This window comes from Labrus mixtus, chromosome 1 (genome assembly GCF_963584025.1).
Source record: "Labrus mixtus chromosome 1, fLabMix1.1, whole genome shotgun sequence".
Classification (NCBI taxonomy): domain Eukaryota; kingdom Metazoa; phylum Chordata; class Actinopteri; order Labriformes; family Labridae; genus Labrus; species Labrus mixtus.
The window spans coordinates 26446658-26462399 of NC_083612.1; the positions used below are offsets into that span (position 1 = coordinate 26446658).

Sequence of the window (15742 nt, forward strand, 5' to 3'; positions counted from 1 at the left end):
CCTAACACACAGATGATCAGGATGGCTTATCAACTGTTTACAATGCATGAACATATGATGCTGGAATAATGAACTTCTCTTAGTCCGGTTGGTTATAATTTGTTTTTTTCTGGAAGAGATAACAGGGATGATTAGACGAAATATAAAAACTGCGAATGAAAACGCAGGCCAGTGTGGTATAAAAACACTTTAATAATGTTCTGAGCCGCAACAGCATCACTTTAGACGCGTCATTCTTTATCTTTAGATCAATGTAAAGTAAACATTCATTACTTCATGTAAAAAGAAAAATTCATCAAACAACACCAATAAAGAGTGAATTGTTAAGCAGACACACAACACACAATATCATAATAAAGAACCAGCCTGCTTTTTATTTTTTGTTGTTTTTTTTAATCTGGAGGTTTCAGCTGGGCAGGGTCTATCAACACAAAAACTTGATTCCAGTCTTACAGCAAGGAATTAATAGTTCAAGTACATTTTTATATTCCACCGGTTTACTCAGCATAGGAGATACAGTGTTGACCCTTAAGAGACCACTGGCATCATGAAAGCCGAGTAAGAAACCTTCCTAGGAGTGGTTCTCATACACATATGAGATGAGCATGCTAAGTTATTTAGCGTAGCTTTCTTGGCTCAGAATCAGGGGACAAACTCAAATATAAGCCACAACTGGCTGAAAGAATGAGTTTCTGAATATCAGGAATTTTTGAATCATGTTTCTAAATGATAAGATTCAAGAAAACCCATAATAATCCTCCCTTTACTTGAAGCCCTTACTTATCAACATGAGATACAGTAAAGCACAGAAAGGCTCAGCCTGGAAGTTGTTTTACATCATAAACAGGTAAAAAAGAAAGGCGGTTAAGAGAGACTGTGAGGTAGTGTGAGTGAGTGAAGAGTTCAAAATCTGTTTCATAGTAAAAACGTCAGAACTGACTTGTGTTGCTGTGGGAAACAAGCCGAATAAACAACCTACAGTACATGTGATCCTGTTCTATCTGTAACATTGCTCATATATCCAGGTTACAACACACAAACACTGAGTTGTAACAGCTGCCTGTACTGATTTATATTTATAAGAAACCAAGTCAAGGAAGATTGGAGTTCACTGGAAAACTACGACGATATAAAAAATGTATTCATGTGTTTAGGGTGAGATACATCACCCATGAAATGTAAGAAAGTCTTCATGAAGAACACTTTCTGACTGTCTGTGTGATACGTACGGTCAAAGTACACAACCTGGTTTCCCTAATCTTGGAACACTCCTTTATAATATTCACTCACTAACAGAATGAAGTGGTGGCAGATACTGGGAGCTGTTCATATATTTATAGATGTATGATCATCTCTAAAATAACCCTGAGAATAAAACTCATATCCTATGATAACTCTACAGATTATAGCTTATTTGGTGACGTGACTTTCTGTGTCACTTGGAGCTAAACCCGCTTCACATTTAATCAATCATTACTCAATATTTGCAAACTATTTTGATGATCGATTCATCATTTCAGTCATGAAGCAAAATGTCAGCAAAGATTTACAGATTTCTGTGTCTGACAATTTGCTGTGTTCTGATGATGATGATGATGGTAAATGAAGAGTATTTAGGTGTTGGTCGGACAAAGGAAGACATCTTAAGAGTTGTCACTTAAGAACTTGGGAAAATGTGATGCACATCACTTTAACTTTTGGATATTCACTGTGACTAAAAAACTAAAGAACCATAAATATTAGGTAGATGAATCAATAATAAAACAAACCTTAGTTTCAGCCCTGGTGTCATTAAGGTGTCAGGCGGCACTAGATTGTGGACATGAGGCGTCTCCAGTAAAATGTAATCCACAAACTGAACTCTGTACAGAAACCTTGCTTACTGCCACTTTAACAGTTGATGGCCTTTTTAAGACCCATGCAACAAATCTCTATCCCTCCTCTTGTGGGAGGTTTTTGTTTAAAGCTCCGACAGGGTGCAGTCTGGACTAGATGGCTCTGCACCTTCTTTGAAATTCACTTGAATTCAGGCGGATATTTTCCTAGAGGCTCCGTGTCCACCTACAGGTAAAGGGATGATGTCTTTTGCTGGTCCTCACTGTTATTCTTGTTCCAGTCCTTCAGCCCTACAGGTAGAGATGTGTCCTCCTCAAATTCCCCCAACACTTCAACAAACTCCTCATATGACGTCTTCTCCTGAAAGGGACGAGTTCCCAGCAGCTCCACCATGTCGGCTCTGTCTAGAATCTCCTTTTCTAGAAGACGCTTTGCCACCTGCAACACATGACAGCAAATACTGAAAGCTACAATATTACACCTAGCTAGGAAGTAACGTCACTCCAGTCTTTCTGTCTTTTATTCTGTCTAGACAGAGACATCTTTTCTCACCTTCTCCACCATCTCTCTTTTATCGGTGACAAGCTTCAGTGTCCGCTGGAAGGCAGTATCTATAAGCAAGCGGACCTCCTGGTCTATAAGCTGGGCTGTAGACTCACTGAAGGGTTTCTCTGTGACAATATCGCCCTGCTGAGGGAGGTTAAAGGACACCTGACCCACAGCCTCACTCATTCCAAACTCTACAACCTGAAACGTGAGGAGAAATGGGATCCGGAGTGAAACAGTGCTCCACTTAAAACCATGTTGAGCATTAATGTGTCTAAAGTGGGTCTCAACTCTGAGTCCCATTAACATACAACATAACTACATGTGAAAAAATAAATGTGACTACCTGAGCATAGGCAGACTGAGTGACTTTCCTGAGGTCATCCTGAGCCCCAGTAGTGATTCTGCGGAAAAAAACCTGCTCAGCCACACGACCTCCCAGCATCATGCACATTCTGTCAAACAGCTGCTCCCGGTTAAACAGGTACTGTTCTTTAGGCAGATACTGGGCATAACCTAGACCTTTCCCTCTGGGAACAATGGACACCTGAGGAAGCACATTAATATCGGTCTTAATATCAATATAATCATTTTCTGTGAGATCTTAAGGCAAAGGGATAAAATATTCTCCTGGAGAGTAACAACAGTCAAGCAGTGATCGAAAGTGGTTTAACTACCTTAAGTAGAGGGTCTGCATGTTCAAGAAACCAGCCCACCACAGCGTGTCCTGCCTCATGGTACGCCACAGTGGTCTTCTCTGGAAGCTGCAGCACCTGAGACTTTTTCTCCAAACCTGAGAGTAACGAGGATTTCTTACCAAACTGCACTTTGTGTTTCTCCAAAACAAGCAACAAGTTCTCAGTGTAGTTTCTCCCTTCAAGGAGCGCATGAGCCAAAGACTTGATCTCTTAATAGTGCATGAACTCACAGTGTTTAGTACTGTAGAATCAACACCTCAAAGGGGCAGTCTCAGTTAGATATATTCAAATATACTCTCAGGTACAACATTTGTATGAAGATCAAAAATCCAAGCATTTAGGAATCGATTCGACTGTAATCACTTATTCTATATAAACTGATAGTAATACAGTCAAGGGGGTCAGAAAAAACACTTAAAGACTTTCTGTTACTGAAGTGTGAAACCCTTACACAGCAGTTATTCTATGAACACACACCGTCATGATATTTAGTGTGATAGTGAACTCACCCCCGATAACTCTGTCCACAGCCTGTTCAAAGTGCTTAGTGCTGATATGTTTGTGGAGGTGACGTGCAGCAATTAGAGCAGCTTCATTACACACATTAGCAATATCAGCTCCTGAAAGGAACAAGGAGACACGATAATCAAGTTACTCTGAACAGACAAAGAGGAAAAACTGTACAGTCGCTATAAATCAATCAGAAGAGTGAATGGCTTGTTGTTCTTACCAGTAAAACCTGGAGTTAGTGCAGCTAGCTTTCTGGCCAAAGCCTTGACTTCTATACTGGGGTCCAGCTTTAAAGGTCTTAAATGCACCTTGAAGATGGAGGCCCTGCCTTTAATATCTGGTGGACCTGTAGAAGGGAGACATTTTTCAAACGTCAGGGAGTTTTAGGACATGGTATCTTTAAAACAACATGATAACAAGATAAAGTAATTTTAAAATAAAATATGATAATGTTTCTGATCCCAACCTAAAGCATTAAAGTATATCTGTGACAAAAATGGATTTCCAGGCGCAACTTGGCACAGCAGCCTGAGCCCTTACATGCAGGAGACGTGTTTTGAGGGGTTAGCAGAGTCACAATATTAGACTTTTGTTTCTAATCTGACTGTTTCTATTTAACAGAAAGACTTAAAGTAAGATAAAAGAGAAAGTCATCAACACACAAAGGAGTGGTAGCTGCTGTCCCAGATGTTTGCCTTCAGATATCCAATATCTCTTTTTCTAAAAGACAGCGCTCTCCTTTTTACCCCAGTGTTATTTGTCAGAGAAAAAAAACTGCCCTGTCCACTACTGTCCAGCACTGCTGAGCAAAAAATAATTACATCTATGAAGCCAGAAAAGGATTAAATCACTTTAACAGCAAAGATAAAAGCATGCAGCCTGAAACACATGCTTATAATGACATGAGTGAACAGATGCCAAAAAAGAACAGAAGCCGGTCTAATAGGGTTGAAGTTATTTTGAATAGAAGCAAACAGATTACATGAAAACAGTCCCCTGGTCTAAAGCAGACACAAACAGAGCTTACTCTGGGTCTGCATTTGTGTTTAATTAACACTAAATTGCTTTTGTTTCACAGTTCCTGGAGTGCAGTTGCATTTGATCATGCCACTGAGGTGCATCCACATGAAATTACAAAACACCATACAGCAAGAGTGGAATTTCATGTTTTCTTCCAACTCTAAAAAAAAAACAAGAAGCAATTACAAACAAAGATCATATTTTAAAAAATGAGTTTCTTTTTGGTTATCTTGAAGGGAAACCAGTAAATTAGGAAACTGTTCAGATAAGAGCAGATCATTTAGGTCTAGAAAGCAGACTGTAACCAAGGCAGAATTCAGGAATGTTACCTATGTATATATGTCGATCAAATCGTCCTGGCCTCATCAAAGCTGGATCCAGTATATCGACTCGATTGGTCCCCGCTAAAACAACCACGTTAGTGCTACTGTTGAACCCTGGAATGAGAAAAGTAAACAGCATGGTTAAAAAAAAACATAGGAGGAATAAAGAAAAGGTTTGAGAGGTGAAGGAGATGAGATGACTGTTTACCATCCATTTCCACCAGCAGCTGGTTCAGGGTGTTTTCCTGCTCGCTCTGGTTGCCAAAGTTCCCTCCACCTCTCTTTCTGCCCACGGCATCGATCTCATCAATGAAAAGGATGCAGGGGGCATTTTTGCGTGCTGTGGCAAACATATCTCTTATCTATCATAAGGAAGAATGACAACCACTTAGTAATCTTGCTTTGTCCTCCTGTTTACAACCGAACAATCCAAACAACATTTCTGAATCGAGCCCAGTACTGACCCTCGCTGGGCCCACTCCCACAAACATTTCCTGGAACTCTGAGCCGTTGACAGTGATGAAGGGGACGTTGGCTTCTCCCGCAGTGGCCTTAGCCAGCAAGGTTTTGCCAGTACCAGGAGGACCTGATAACACTGCACCCTGAAAACAATGAAGTTAATAGGTGATGAATATCAGGGTCAATACCTGCAATTCTTTGAAGGGGAAAGTTCCTCATATTAAAAATGTAACTGTCACCCTAACTCTGGATCCTTTGTGACATACAGCATGCCTCACCTTTGGGATCTTGGCTCCAAGGTCCTGGTACTTTTGAGGGTTCTTCAAGTAGTTTACAAACTCCAAAACCTCCAGTTTGGCCTCCTCACAGCCTGCAACGTCCTTGAATCGAACGCTGATGTTGTCCTTTATGACCTTGGCTTTGGATTCACTCATGCTAAAGGGGTTTCCTCGCCCCGTACCTCCACGGCCTCCTGCCATTGGTCCCTGCCGCGAGGCAAAAAGTAAAAAGCCCACCAGCAGTAATGTTGGCAGAACAGAGAAAAGCAGATTCCTGTCAGGGAAAGAGAAGACGCTCTATAAGAACATTGTCAGCCTATTTACATGTGCATTAGAGTCACTTCCATATGATTGTCTCAGTTTCTAATCAGGCGAGATCCTCACCCATCACTTTCACTGCTAAAGAACACAGGTACTTTCTGTGTGGGCTCCACGCCCATCTCTTTCTGGGCCATCTCCAGGTTATGCTCAAATGACTCAACACTGCCAATGTTGAACCACAAATAGCTCTGAAACATACAGATGACAGGAAACATATGACTGTACACGCAGGATACTGTTTTTAAACTCTCGAACTGAAACAAAAAATGAAGAATATTTAACATTTGAAAGAGAAATGTGCCTCTTTCAGTGCACTCCTGGCTGCTTGCTGCTCCAGTTTTACTTGGTGTGGTAGGACCAGAGGCTTATGTAAGACAACGTTAGAAAACTCTCGAGCTATTGAAAGTAAAAGCTTAAAATCCAATTAAGGCATCGTGTTTGGATGGATCTGCTCAGGTATCAGTTATGATTGAGAAGTTCAAAAGTAACACAGTGAAAGAGTGTTAATAACTTTTTGCTTGAGAAAAGGGTTGTATATTATTATTTCTTTTATGATGATGATTAATGGAGCTGATCATTCTCAAACTGTGAACAGTCTGTCAAGCACAGAGTGTTGTCTGACCCATCTCACCGTCTCTCCACTTTGAGTATGAGCTCTAACAAACCAGCTGACGATACAGAGTCCCTTCATGCAAACTGAACCTAAATTTGACTTTAACTTTAAAATCGTAAATATTGTTTCTTAAGGCTGTATGGGTTGAGCAATAGTGCCATGATGTTCTTCTCTTTTCATTGATTGTGTTTTATGCCGATCTTGTTCAATATAGACAGATAACGTGCAATATGCTGCATGGTGATTGTGTTTGTCATTGTTATGTGCTTCTTTGTTTAAATGTGGATTGTTGTTTGCTCTTGTTGTTTCTGATGTATTAATACGAATGTGGAGGAAGCTTAATGTGTGCAGCCTTTGAAGTCCAAGGCAAAGTTCTCCAAGGGAACAACATATGTACGGTATGGCAAACTGGAGGCCATGAGCACAGTTACACTTAAGCAAGATACCAACACAAGTTAAGAACTAATATACAAAATGACAAATATACAAAAAAAAAAGAAAAGAAAATGTGACTTACCACTTCTGATGAGTTAATCCCACGGGCAGGAATCACTTTGACATATTGTTTATTGACAACTTCCAGGTGATCAACCTGTGGAGAGAGCACAATTACACATTTGTTCACACAAATGAGCAGATTAAAACAAAACAATAAATCTAAAACCTTCTCTGCCTCTTACCAAGCCTCTGTTCAAGTAGTACTGCACAAAGTCCTTCCAGGAGATCTGGACCCCCGTCTCTCGGAAGTAGAAGTATAAAAAAGCTGAGGTCATGCCTGCTGCGGCGATTGCAAAGTTGCGAACTGCTTTTGCATCAAAGGGAAAATCCTCCTGTTTGATAAAAAAAACTGTGTAAGACAGAAGCCCACAAAGCACTTTGTTTGATCACTATTGTACACTTTATATATATATATATATATATATAAAATATTAAAATAGAACAATTCTACAACTACAGAATCATCATCAACACAGTTTTATAAGAATATCATATCATAGCCATTTCTTTTAAAGACCTGAGATTCCAACTTTGTTGTTTCATTTCTAACAAGTTATTAGAGTTTGTGTACGGTGGATTCTATATGTGTATTAACTTGTGTAAAAAAATAATGTTGTCATAATTCACACCTGAAAACGTGTCCATGAATACCATTCATCTTTCTTTTCTCTTCTTCGTCTTTCGTCCCCATCATCACTTGGGTCCTGCCTTTCACTTACAAGAGATTCTTGCTCTTTGGTGTTTTCTTTAAGGCGTAACAGGAGATCTTATTATACACTACAACAAACAACTGAGGAAATACAAATGCTGCTTGCTATGACAAAGGGTCAAACCTTCCTCACCTTTAGCTGATTTGTTGACTTCAGAGCTTTCTTCACTCTTTGGGAAAAACTTTTCAAAACCTAAACGAGCATTGAAACAGAAAAACACAGAACAAAAAAAATAAAGTTCTGAAGCTTGACCTTAAAAGATGGTGGTTACTGTGTACACACCTAACAGCATTAGGAGGTTCATTACCTCTTGGTGGTTTGTTCGAGCTCAGGAGCCGAGCGAGTTGAAAACTCTGTTGATATAAACCAAATCTCTTTTGGACCAGTGACGACTTCTGAAATAAAATGAAGGAATGATAAAATTATAAGCAATGAATACTATGTAAAATACATTTATACAACATATGAAATAACATCACATGCTGGAAGTGATAGATGTTGTTACAACGTGTGTAACATGTTAGACGGGCAGTAGAAAATGAAAGATGATAATCCACAGTGGCTTTGTATCAACAGCTCTTATGAATCCCACATTAGCACTTTCATGCTTATCAAAGAAATCTGTCCTGATACCTGATTTATAACAAACAACTAAAAGACAACATTATGTACTGGCTCACTGTAAACCCATCATGACCTTTCTTTAATGTCTCAGTTAATCCAATATCATAAAGTCATTACCACACTGATAAAACACTTCAACTTTAGGCTTACACTAAACCGTTTCAATAAAAGTCACATGAAGTTTACTTACAATCTGTCATCTGCATATTAAAAAAGGCATGACATATTCTCAAAGACTACAGAGAACCTCTTTCCACCACACAAGGGGCAAATGTTTGATTGGGATTTTTTATTTGAACACAAACACACAATTTGTAGAGGTCCAAATGATCATTTATACTCAACAACAATAAAAACCAGACGATTACAACAAAAATATTTTCATTATTATTAAAATGTATTAACTGGGGGGCGCTGGTGGCGCAGTGGTTAGTGCGCGCGCCCCATGTATGGAGGCTGTAGTCTCAAGCGGGGGGCCAGGGCTCGAGTCCGGCCTGTGGCTCCTCTCCCGCATGTCATTCCCTACACTCTCTCCACTGTCCTATCTCTCAATTAAAAGGCACAAAAAGCCCAAAAATAAATCTTAAAAAAAATAAATAAATAAATGTATTAACTGTGAATTAAAACATTTAAAAAACTACATTAAACTTGAGTAAACAGAAACTCATACATAGAAACATACATTTACTCCAGTTCAGATCCTATTCTATTTCTGCACCCAAACAGACCAGTAACCTTTAATAATCATATTACATGTTAAAAGCATTGTGTTGGCTGGACTCAATTTACTGTGCAGTCAATCAAAGAGAAAACTATCATGTGAGGTTTACAGAATAGACTCGTTAGTGTACACTGCACAGGATATTTTGACGATATAGAAATAGGGGCCGGCCATATCTCTATCATAGACATATAGTTGTCCTCTAATTCACTTTCAGGAGACCACGTGTCATCCTGAAAATGGGACGATTTGACAATACAATCTGTCAAATACATCTTCATTCAAGTAACACTGATCGATGTTAAAGTGCGGCTCTGTGTTTCCCATTAGTGTCAGACAACATGTCTTACTCTAAACTAGAGTTCTGTTTCAAATTGAAGCTGAAAATACAAAGATGCGGGCGTGCCAGTACAACATCCTTTTGGAGGAAATCAGGTTATAGAATCCAATCAATAGGAAAAACACTCATATATATAATCAAATGGTTCAACTCTTTTTTTTCTATTCAATGACTGATTCAAATGTCTGCAGACATAACACATTTAAGTAAGAAAACATTTAAAGGGCATGGGGTGCCATACACGCCCCCTTCCCAAACCAGCTATCAAGACACGCCTCCTTCAAATGAAACATTATGAAACTGTGGAAAATGACTTATAAAGTACACAGTATCAAACAGACATCTCATTAAAGTATGTATACAGAAAAGGAAATGTTACACAAAATCGTGGGTTCGTTGATAAGGCTAGTTTTGAGGGTCTGCAGCATGCACAGAGGAACATTGTGTCCTTACACGACAGACCTAAAATCCAGTCGAATATCACTCCTGCTCATGCAGACTACTGTTTAACAACTCGATTACACGTAGTTTTTGTAACAGAAAAAAATGCATTTTTTTCCCCCCGAGAAGCTGCCAAGTGGTTTGCAGAACAAACCAGAACAAAACAAAGTGTAACCTTACCGGGACGAGAACTCCAGTGTTACGAAAAGTGGCTGAGAATGTCGACAGGTCTCTGCTCCACGACCGAAGCGTCCGGACCCGGTTCCTTAAAGGTCCGACACTTAAAGATATTAGACCCATCACTTCTGCTGCCTTCCCTCTGCTTCACTGGACGACTTGCAGAAGGAGCATAATAAATACACCCAGTGCCAACAGGATTAGCCTGTAATCTCGCGAGATCTCTGTTACAAAAGAGCAACGAGGAATTTTAGATTTTAGAAGAAGGTGGTTTCTCTCACAGTTCTGGGCTTGTGTGCCATACTAAGCCACAAAAGCCTGTTAAATGAGATGTTAGCGTGTTGACAGAGCCGGGGGGTTATTTTCTGATCCAAAAGAGATGATGTAACCTGGTTTTGTTTTTGTTTGCTTTTCGAGGACCAACAGTGGGATCACTGGGTTCAGTGTGTGCAGCTGTCTTTTAGTGACCAGGGTTTCTTTTTTAAAGAACATTTTTTAAGAGCGTGTTACTTAAAAGTTTTGTGTTATTCTGATTTCATGGTGGATGGATTTGGAATTGTCTCCAATGACAGGACGTCCTGTATTTTTGCACAGTGTTTGCATAATAATTGGCGGAAGTCCAGGTCCATAATCAATCCGCACGTAGACGTGAATTCGCTGCATACTGCAAGACCCCCAGGTCACTTCAGAAGTTAGCAAAGTGGGATATTTTTCATCCTTTACCCAATTATGGGTCAAACATTTAGTAAAGAAAATAAACTTTAAAGTGTTTTGTCCCAAAAATAACACCCTTTTAGATATTTTATAGCCTAGGCTACTTGGACCAAGTTTGTTTTATGTTAAAAAATCAACACCACCAGCATTATTTAAAATCTTTATTCACAAGTAGACATGTTTAAGAAGTGGAGCAAATAGTAGTTATTTCAATAAGGAAAACAGACTTTCCTTCCAGTTTTATAATGTCATTTTCATTACCCATGAAAAAAAGAAAGAAAGAAGTGCAGCAAACAATTGCAAAAACTTACTCTTACAGAGGCTGTGTAAAAAAGTCAAAAACTACTGCAGTGGGGGAATTAACATGGAAATGATACAATAAAAATACACACAAGGGGAACATGCAACAGCAGGAAGGAAAGAGACAAAATAAAACAGGAAAGGAAATCTAAACACTGAAATAAACAAATTACAAAACGAATCAAGAACAAATCATGACAGTGATCTCACTGTTCACAGCATTGCAAATGATTTAATATGTTTTGCTTGTTGTGTAGATATACTGTCCTTTGTTTTTGACAGTCAAAAAACAAATCTTATTTTTAGGACATATTACCAAACTGTCCTGTGGGACAGGGTTGCAGGGGTCCAAGAGGTCAAGTCAGAGAATTGAGGAAGATCCTGAAGAAGAGCCGTGTTCACAGCGACAATAAACATTTCTCTTGCACAGTCATGGTTCAGTCAAAACAAGGGATGTTATATTTAGTGACTACCTGCTAGTAACAAGACAATCAGATACTGTATGTCGAATTAGTATTCTTGCGCTGATTCAAAAAAGCAGACTTTTACACATGTAACCCGAGCGGTCCATAATGTCCTAATTTGTCAATGAACGCTGCCAGAGTCTTCAGCCACATCAAAACAGTCGATCACATTACACCACTCCTCAGATCTCTACACTGTCGTCCTGTGAATCAACAGATACATTTTAAAATGATTATCCTTGTATATAAAACACTAAATGGTCCTGGTCCAAAAACGCCTTTCAGACATGCTCTCCCATTATGAGGCATCCAGACCCCTCAGGTCCTCTGGGACAGGTTCATTGTTCATTGTTCCCAGAAACAAGTAGCCAGGCTGCAGACTTACAGTCCAGTAAACTGTGGAACAGGCTAACAGGGATCCCAAGGCTTTCTACATCTGTTGCTTTTAACTTTTTTTTTTAATGTTGCCGTCCCATCCGTTCAATAACCTCCGATCTACTCGTACTTAATTCTTTTGATTGCTTTTTATTAACTTTGTAAGTGATCTTGTGTTTTTATAGAAATAGCATTTGTATGACTTCTTTTACTGTTACTATTTATACTTCTTTTTCCAGAATGTCTTAATTTTGATTAACTTCACGTCTCCTTTAATGCTCTTAATATTGTGTTTTTTTTAACTCTGTAAAGCACTTTGTATTGCTCGATGTATGAATGTTGTTCTAGAAAAGAACTTGAACACAACACTGCAGCTTTAATGCATTTCATATATTTATTCATGCATTACTCCATGATTTCTAACAGGGCATGGCTCTTACAGAAGCCATATCTGTCCATTAGTTTGAATGAAAATAAAAATACAATGCATCATGCTGAAAGATAACACAGCCAAAACTGATTATTTTAAAACAAATACTTAATTCAACTTTTACACATGGCCAAAGGTGTCACATGGCACCTTTGTCATCTCTGAACATGATCAACATCATGTGCAAGAGGAACTGTAAGACTAAAGCCATTAACATGATGGTTAGTGTACTGAGACGCTTGTTTAACAGCTGCAAGTAACCTGACAAACAGAGGCACACGACGTTCACATCGATTTGTTACACAGTGCACTAAACTGAACCTGACTAAAGACAGATCAGACCGACTACAAGGAGTTCACAGTATTCAACACAAGGAAAGCACATTTTCTTTTTGTTAACTGGTTCTACACTCTAGAGAATGCACTGATGATGCATGCTTTGTCTGTTGCAGATATATGTTCCGGGTATGTATATTTCACATTATGGTTTTCATTTGCACATTTTTTGTCAAATAACTGCAAGCCGTAAAAGTTTTGTTTTTTTTAGTATCCATGTTGGCTTTTCATAAATCTCCTGCCTTCGCTACAAGATAACTTAATAGAGGAATTTAAATATGGCTCCACAACCTGAAAATATATTTTTTTACTTTTACAATTATAGCCGAACAGAATACGACTGAAAAGAAAAAGGCAGGTAACACAAATGAAGGGAGAACAGATGCTGCTTCAGGGAACTGTGATTTAACGGGGATGGTACTAATAATGGAATGTTTAAAGAGCAGAAAAAAATAAAGTGAAGTTATGATCATATCATCTATCAGTTTGAATCAGTGTTAACTAGTTACACACTCTGCATCAAACTAACTAATACTGAACAATACATTGATGCTTGTAAATTGCAGGGAAGTGCAAGGTTGCTCACTCAGGATTTTCTTAAAGAAAAATATACATTTGGTAGCTGAAATGCAGATTTCTGGTAAATAAAGTTATAGTTTTTAAAATTTAAAACCACTGACTAAATATATATATAACCTTAAGGTTAACTATTCAGCTAAGTTGGCAGTATAGGTAATCGCAGCCGAGATTTGTAACGTGCATAATCACCTACTGATATTGTGGCTTGTCTTAATAGGTCATTTATATTTTACAATTATATCAGCAGACACTCACACAAACACACATACACAGTGTTCAGTTCATCCAATTTCAGTATGATGTAAAAAGTTTGATAAAAAATACATATATATTAATTTTCAAGTGGGCTTTTGGGTACCCTGCTTCATTATGGTTAACCCAGGAACATTAAGACACCACAGTTTAAACCAATGCACAAAACAAACCAAGACGGGAAGCTAGTCCTCAATCAGAGCAGAGAACAACACCAGGCAAAGTGCAACATCCTGCCGTCGTCTTCAGACTTAAGCATCTTTCACATCTGACTCGTCGTCCTGCTTGCGATCGGTCATCCGAGCACATCGAGGGCATGTTGTGGAGTTGTCATAGTAACAATCTCTGAAGAGACACATAACAATCACAAAGATACATTATGTTCATGATGTCGATTTTGTGTCATTTTATACATTTCATTTTTAGTGTTAGGACAGTTTGACTGTATTGCTGCAATCAGTGTGTTGAGTAGAACAAACTCATTCATGTCTGGTTTATTTCACTGTATGCAGATTATTCCGCTGTGTCTTTGGGATAATATGCAGCTCCACCGAGGCAGGGAATAAATACTTATTCAGGGCTGAGGCTGTGTGTTCTTGGACCAGTTACATTACATTGACCAGAACATTACAGTTCCTGTAAATGTACAGTCTGTATGATTCAGTCTGACATGTTGGTGGTGATGACTGACCTGTGGAAGACGGCAGAGCAGTCATAGCAGACCGAGGTGTGACTGTCAAAAGGAAACAGGATGTCTCCCTCTTTACACAGCTCACATACAAATCCTTTGGCCTGACAACGCTACAGACAAAAAATAACAGAAAGTCAGGTTTTCAGAAAGGCATATATGTTTTCCACTCTAGACAATAATCCAGCTGTCAAAAGTGTCTATTGCTTTATAGTAAAAATCATAATATGAAGTTACATGTGATACATACAAAAGAAATACACTTCCTTAAAGAAAAGTTAGTATTTTCTTTGTGCTTTGACTTTGAACTCACATCACAGTCAAGTTTGATGTGCTTTGCAAACGTGGTGTGTATCTCTGTGAGGGAGCAGCTGAGTCTGCCACTGGAAATGTCGATCAAATCCTGCAGTGAGTACATGTCATCGTTCTCTACAAAGTGCTGCCGATCTTGAAGCTGTGAAACACAAACAAAACTATTGATGATGATCATGATGAAATAGTGCATAATGAAACATATCAAACCTGCACACCGCTGGACAAAATATAGACTAGAACAGTTTTTTTTTATCTTTTTGTGAAAATATAGAACAAAAAAGACTTTTTGAACAGAACATGTAACAACAGCTAAAATGTCGAGTATTGTGCAGATGTGCAAACTTTTTGATCTCCTGAAGCTTGTTGCTTGATCACGCCCCCTCATTGCAGGAAGTTTTTCCACCAGAGTCTGACGCTATAATGACTCTTTCTACCTTTATATCGATGCTAAGTGTAACTTGACATATTCACAGTGTGAATGAACGAGAGTAGAAGAACTGCCGAGCAGAAAACATAATGCAGCAGCTTCATTACATGCATAAAGATCACATCAGTCAACATGCCGTCCCTGTGATATAGACTTCATCACCTCCTCCCGCTCACAATTCATTTTCCTGAATATTAACTGCTGTGTTCTCACAAAGGCTCACCCTGACTCTATGCAGGGAAAGAAACATTCCAGATGTCCCCAAAATCTTTGGGAAAATTGCAGGAGTTGTGTACATGCGTGAAAAGTGCTAAAGTCTCAATCTTACATCAAGAACCTTTTTTCAATGCAGCCCAAATACTCAACTTTCACCAGATGATGGTGCTGTTGTAACATATTACTCAGTGGTGTCTAATAGTCATATCATGTCTGTGTGACACTTAAACTTGATCATGCAGAGAATATGTGCTGACTGCTGAGTACATAATGTGGAGAGTTTCTGACCTGTAGTAATAGCCGAGCCTCCATGGCCTCCTTACAAGTAATGAAATAAGGTTTCATCAGCAGAATGTCTTGTCGAAGTTTCTGTGACAAAGACACAAAGTAACACACACATTAATGTTGAACTAAGTTGCACTTCATGCCAATAGTTCTTGTAGGTTTCACATTTCTCATCACTGCATGTGCTAGCAGAAATCCATAAATGGGTTCCAAAAACTGTGACATCAATATAAGTTACATTATTTT

The 15742-nt window shown here is 38.8% G+C and overlaps 2 protein-coding genes across 3 annotated transcripts in view; both read right to left on the reverse strand.

The window, feature by feature from the left end:
• Positions 1-169: 169 nt before the first annotated feature.
• On the reverse strand, positions 170-10439 carry LOC132975548 (AFG3-like protein 1). Of its 2 annotated transcripts, none has more exons than XM_061040191.1 (17): positions 10119-10439; positions 8120-8204; positions 7945-8004; positions 7732-7847; positions 7285-7434; positions 7122-7196; positions 6055-6179; positions 5671-5944; positions 5398-5535; positions 5142-5295; positions 4940-5047; positions 3811-3936; positions 3590-3700; positions 3060-3175; positions 2729-2929; positions 2389-2583; positions 170-2274 (listed from the first exon to the last, which is right to left on the reverse strand). In XM_061040191.1, exons 1-17 carry the CDS (start codon positions 10236-10238, stop codon positions 2062-2064), a joined length of 2367 nt encoding a protein of 788 aa, XP_060896174.1. In that variant the 5' UTR covers positions 10239-10439; the 3' UTR covers positions 170-2061. The 2 variants fall into 2 exon arrangements, with proteins under 2 accessions (XP_060896174.1, XP_060896167.1); XM_061040184.1 differs by having other exon boundaries at positions 8120-8207; positions 10119-10437.
• A 1904-nt stretch (positions 10440-12343) lies between these two features.
• The window catches only part of def8 (differentially expressed in FDCP 8 homolog), a 10954-nt gene continuing 7555 nt past the window's right edge, over positions 12344-15742 (reverse strand). Inside the window, 4 exon segments of the mRNA XM_061040202.1 lie at positions 12344-13910; positions 14257-14366; positions 14567-14707; positions 15500-15672. Coding sequence (XP_060896185.1) covers positions 13817-13910; positions 14257-14366; positions 14567-14707; positions 15500-15672 — 518 coding nt within the window. The 3' untranslated portion in view covers positions 12344-13816.

Bases quoted from the DNA above. Each gene is read 5' to 3' on its own strand.
- LOC132975548 (XM_061040184.1), bottom strand. From the start codon at position 10,238: ATGGGTCTAATATCTTTAAGTGTCGGACCTTTAAGGAACCGGGTCCGG. The intron at 3,937-4,939 runs GTAACATTCCTG...TCCCTTCTACAG, and splicing joins TGATCGACATATATACATAG to GTCCACCAGATATTAAAGGC. The intron at 3,176-3,589 runs GTGAGTTCACTA...CGTTACTCTCAG, and splicing joins TGTGGACAGAGTTATCGGGG to GTTTGGAGAAAAAGTCTCAG.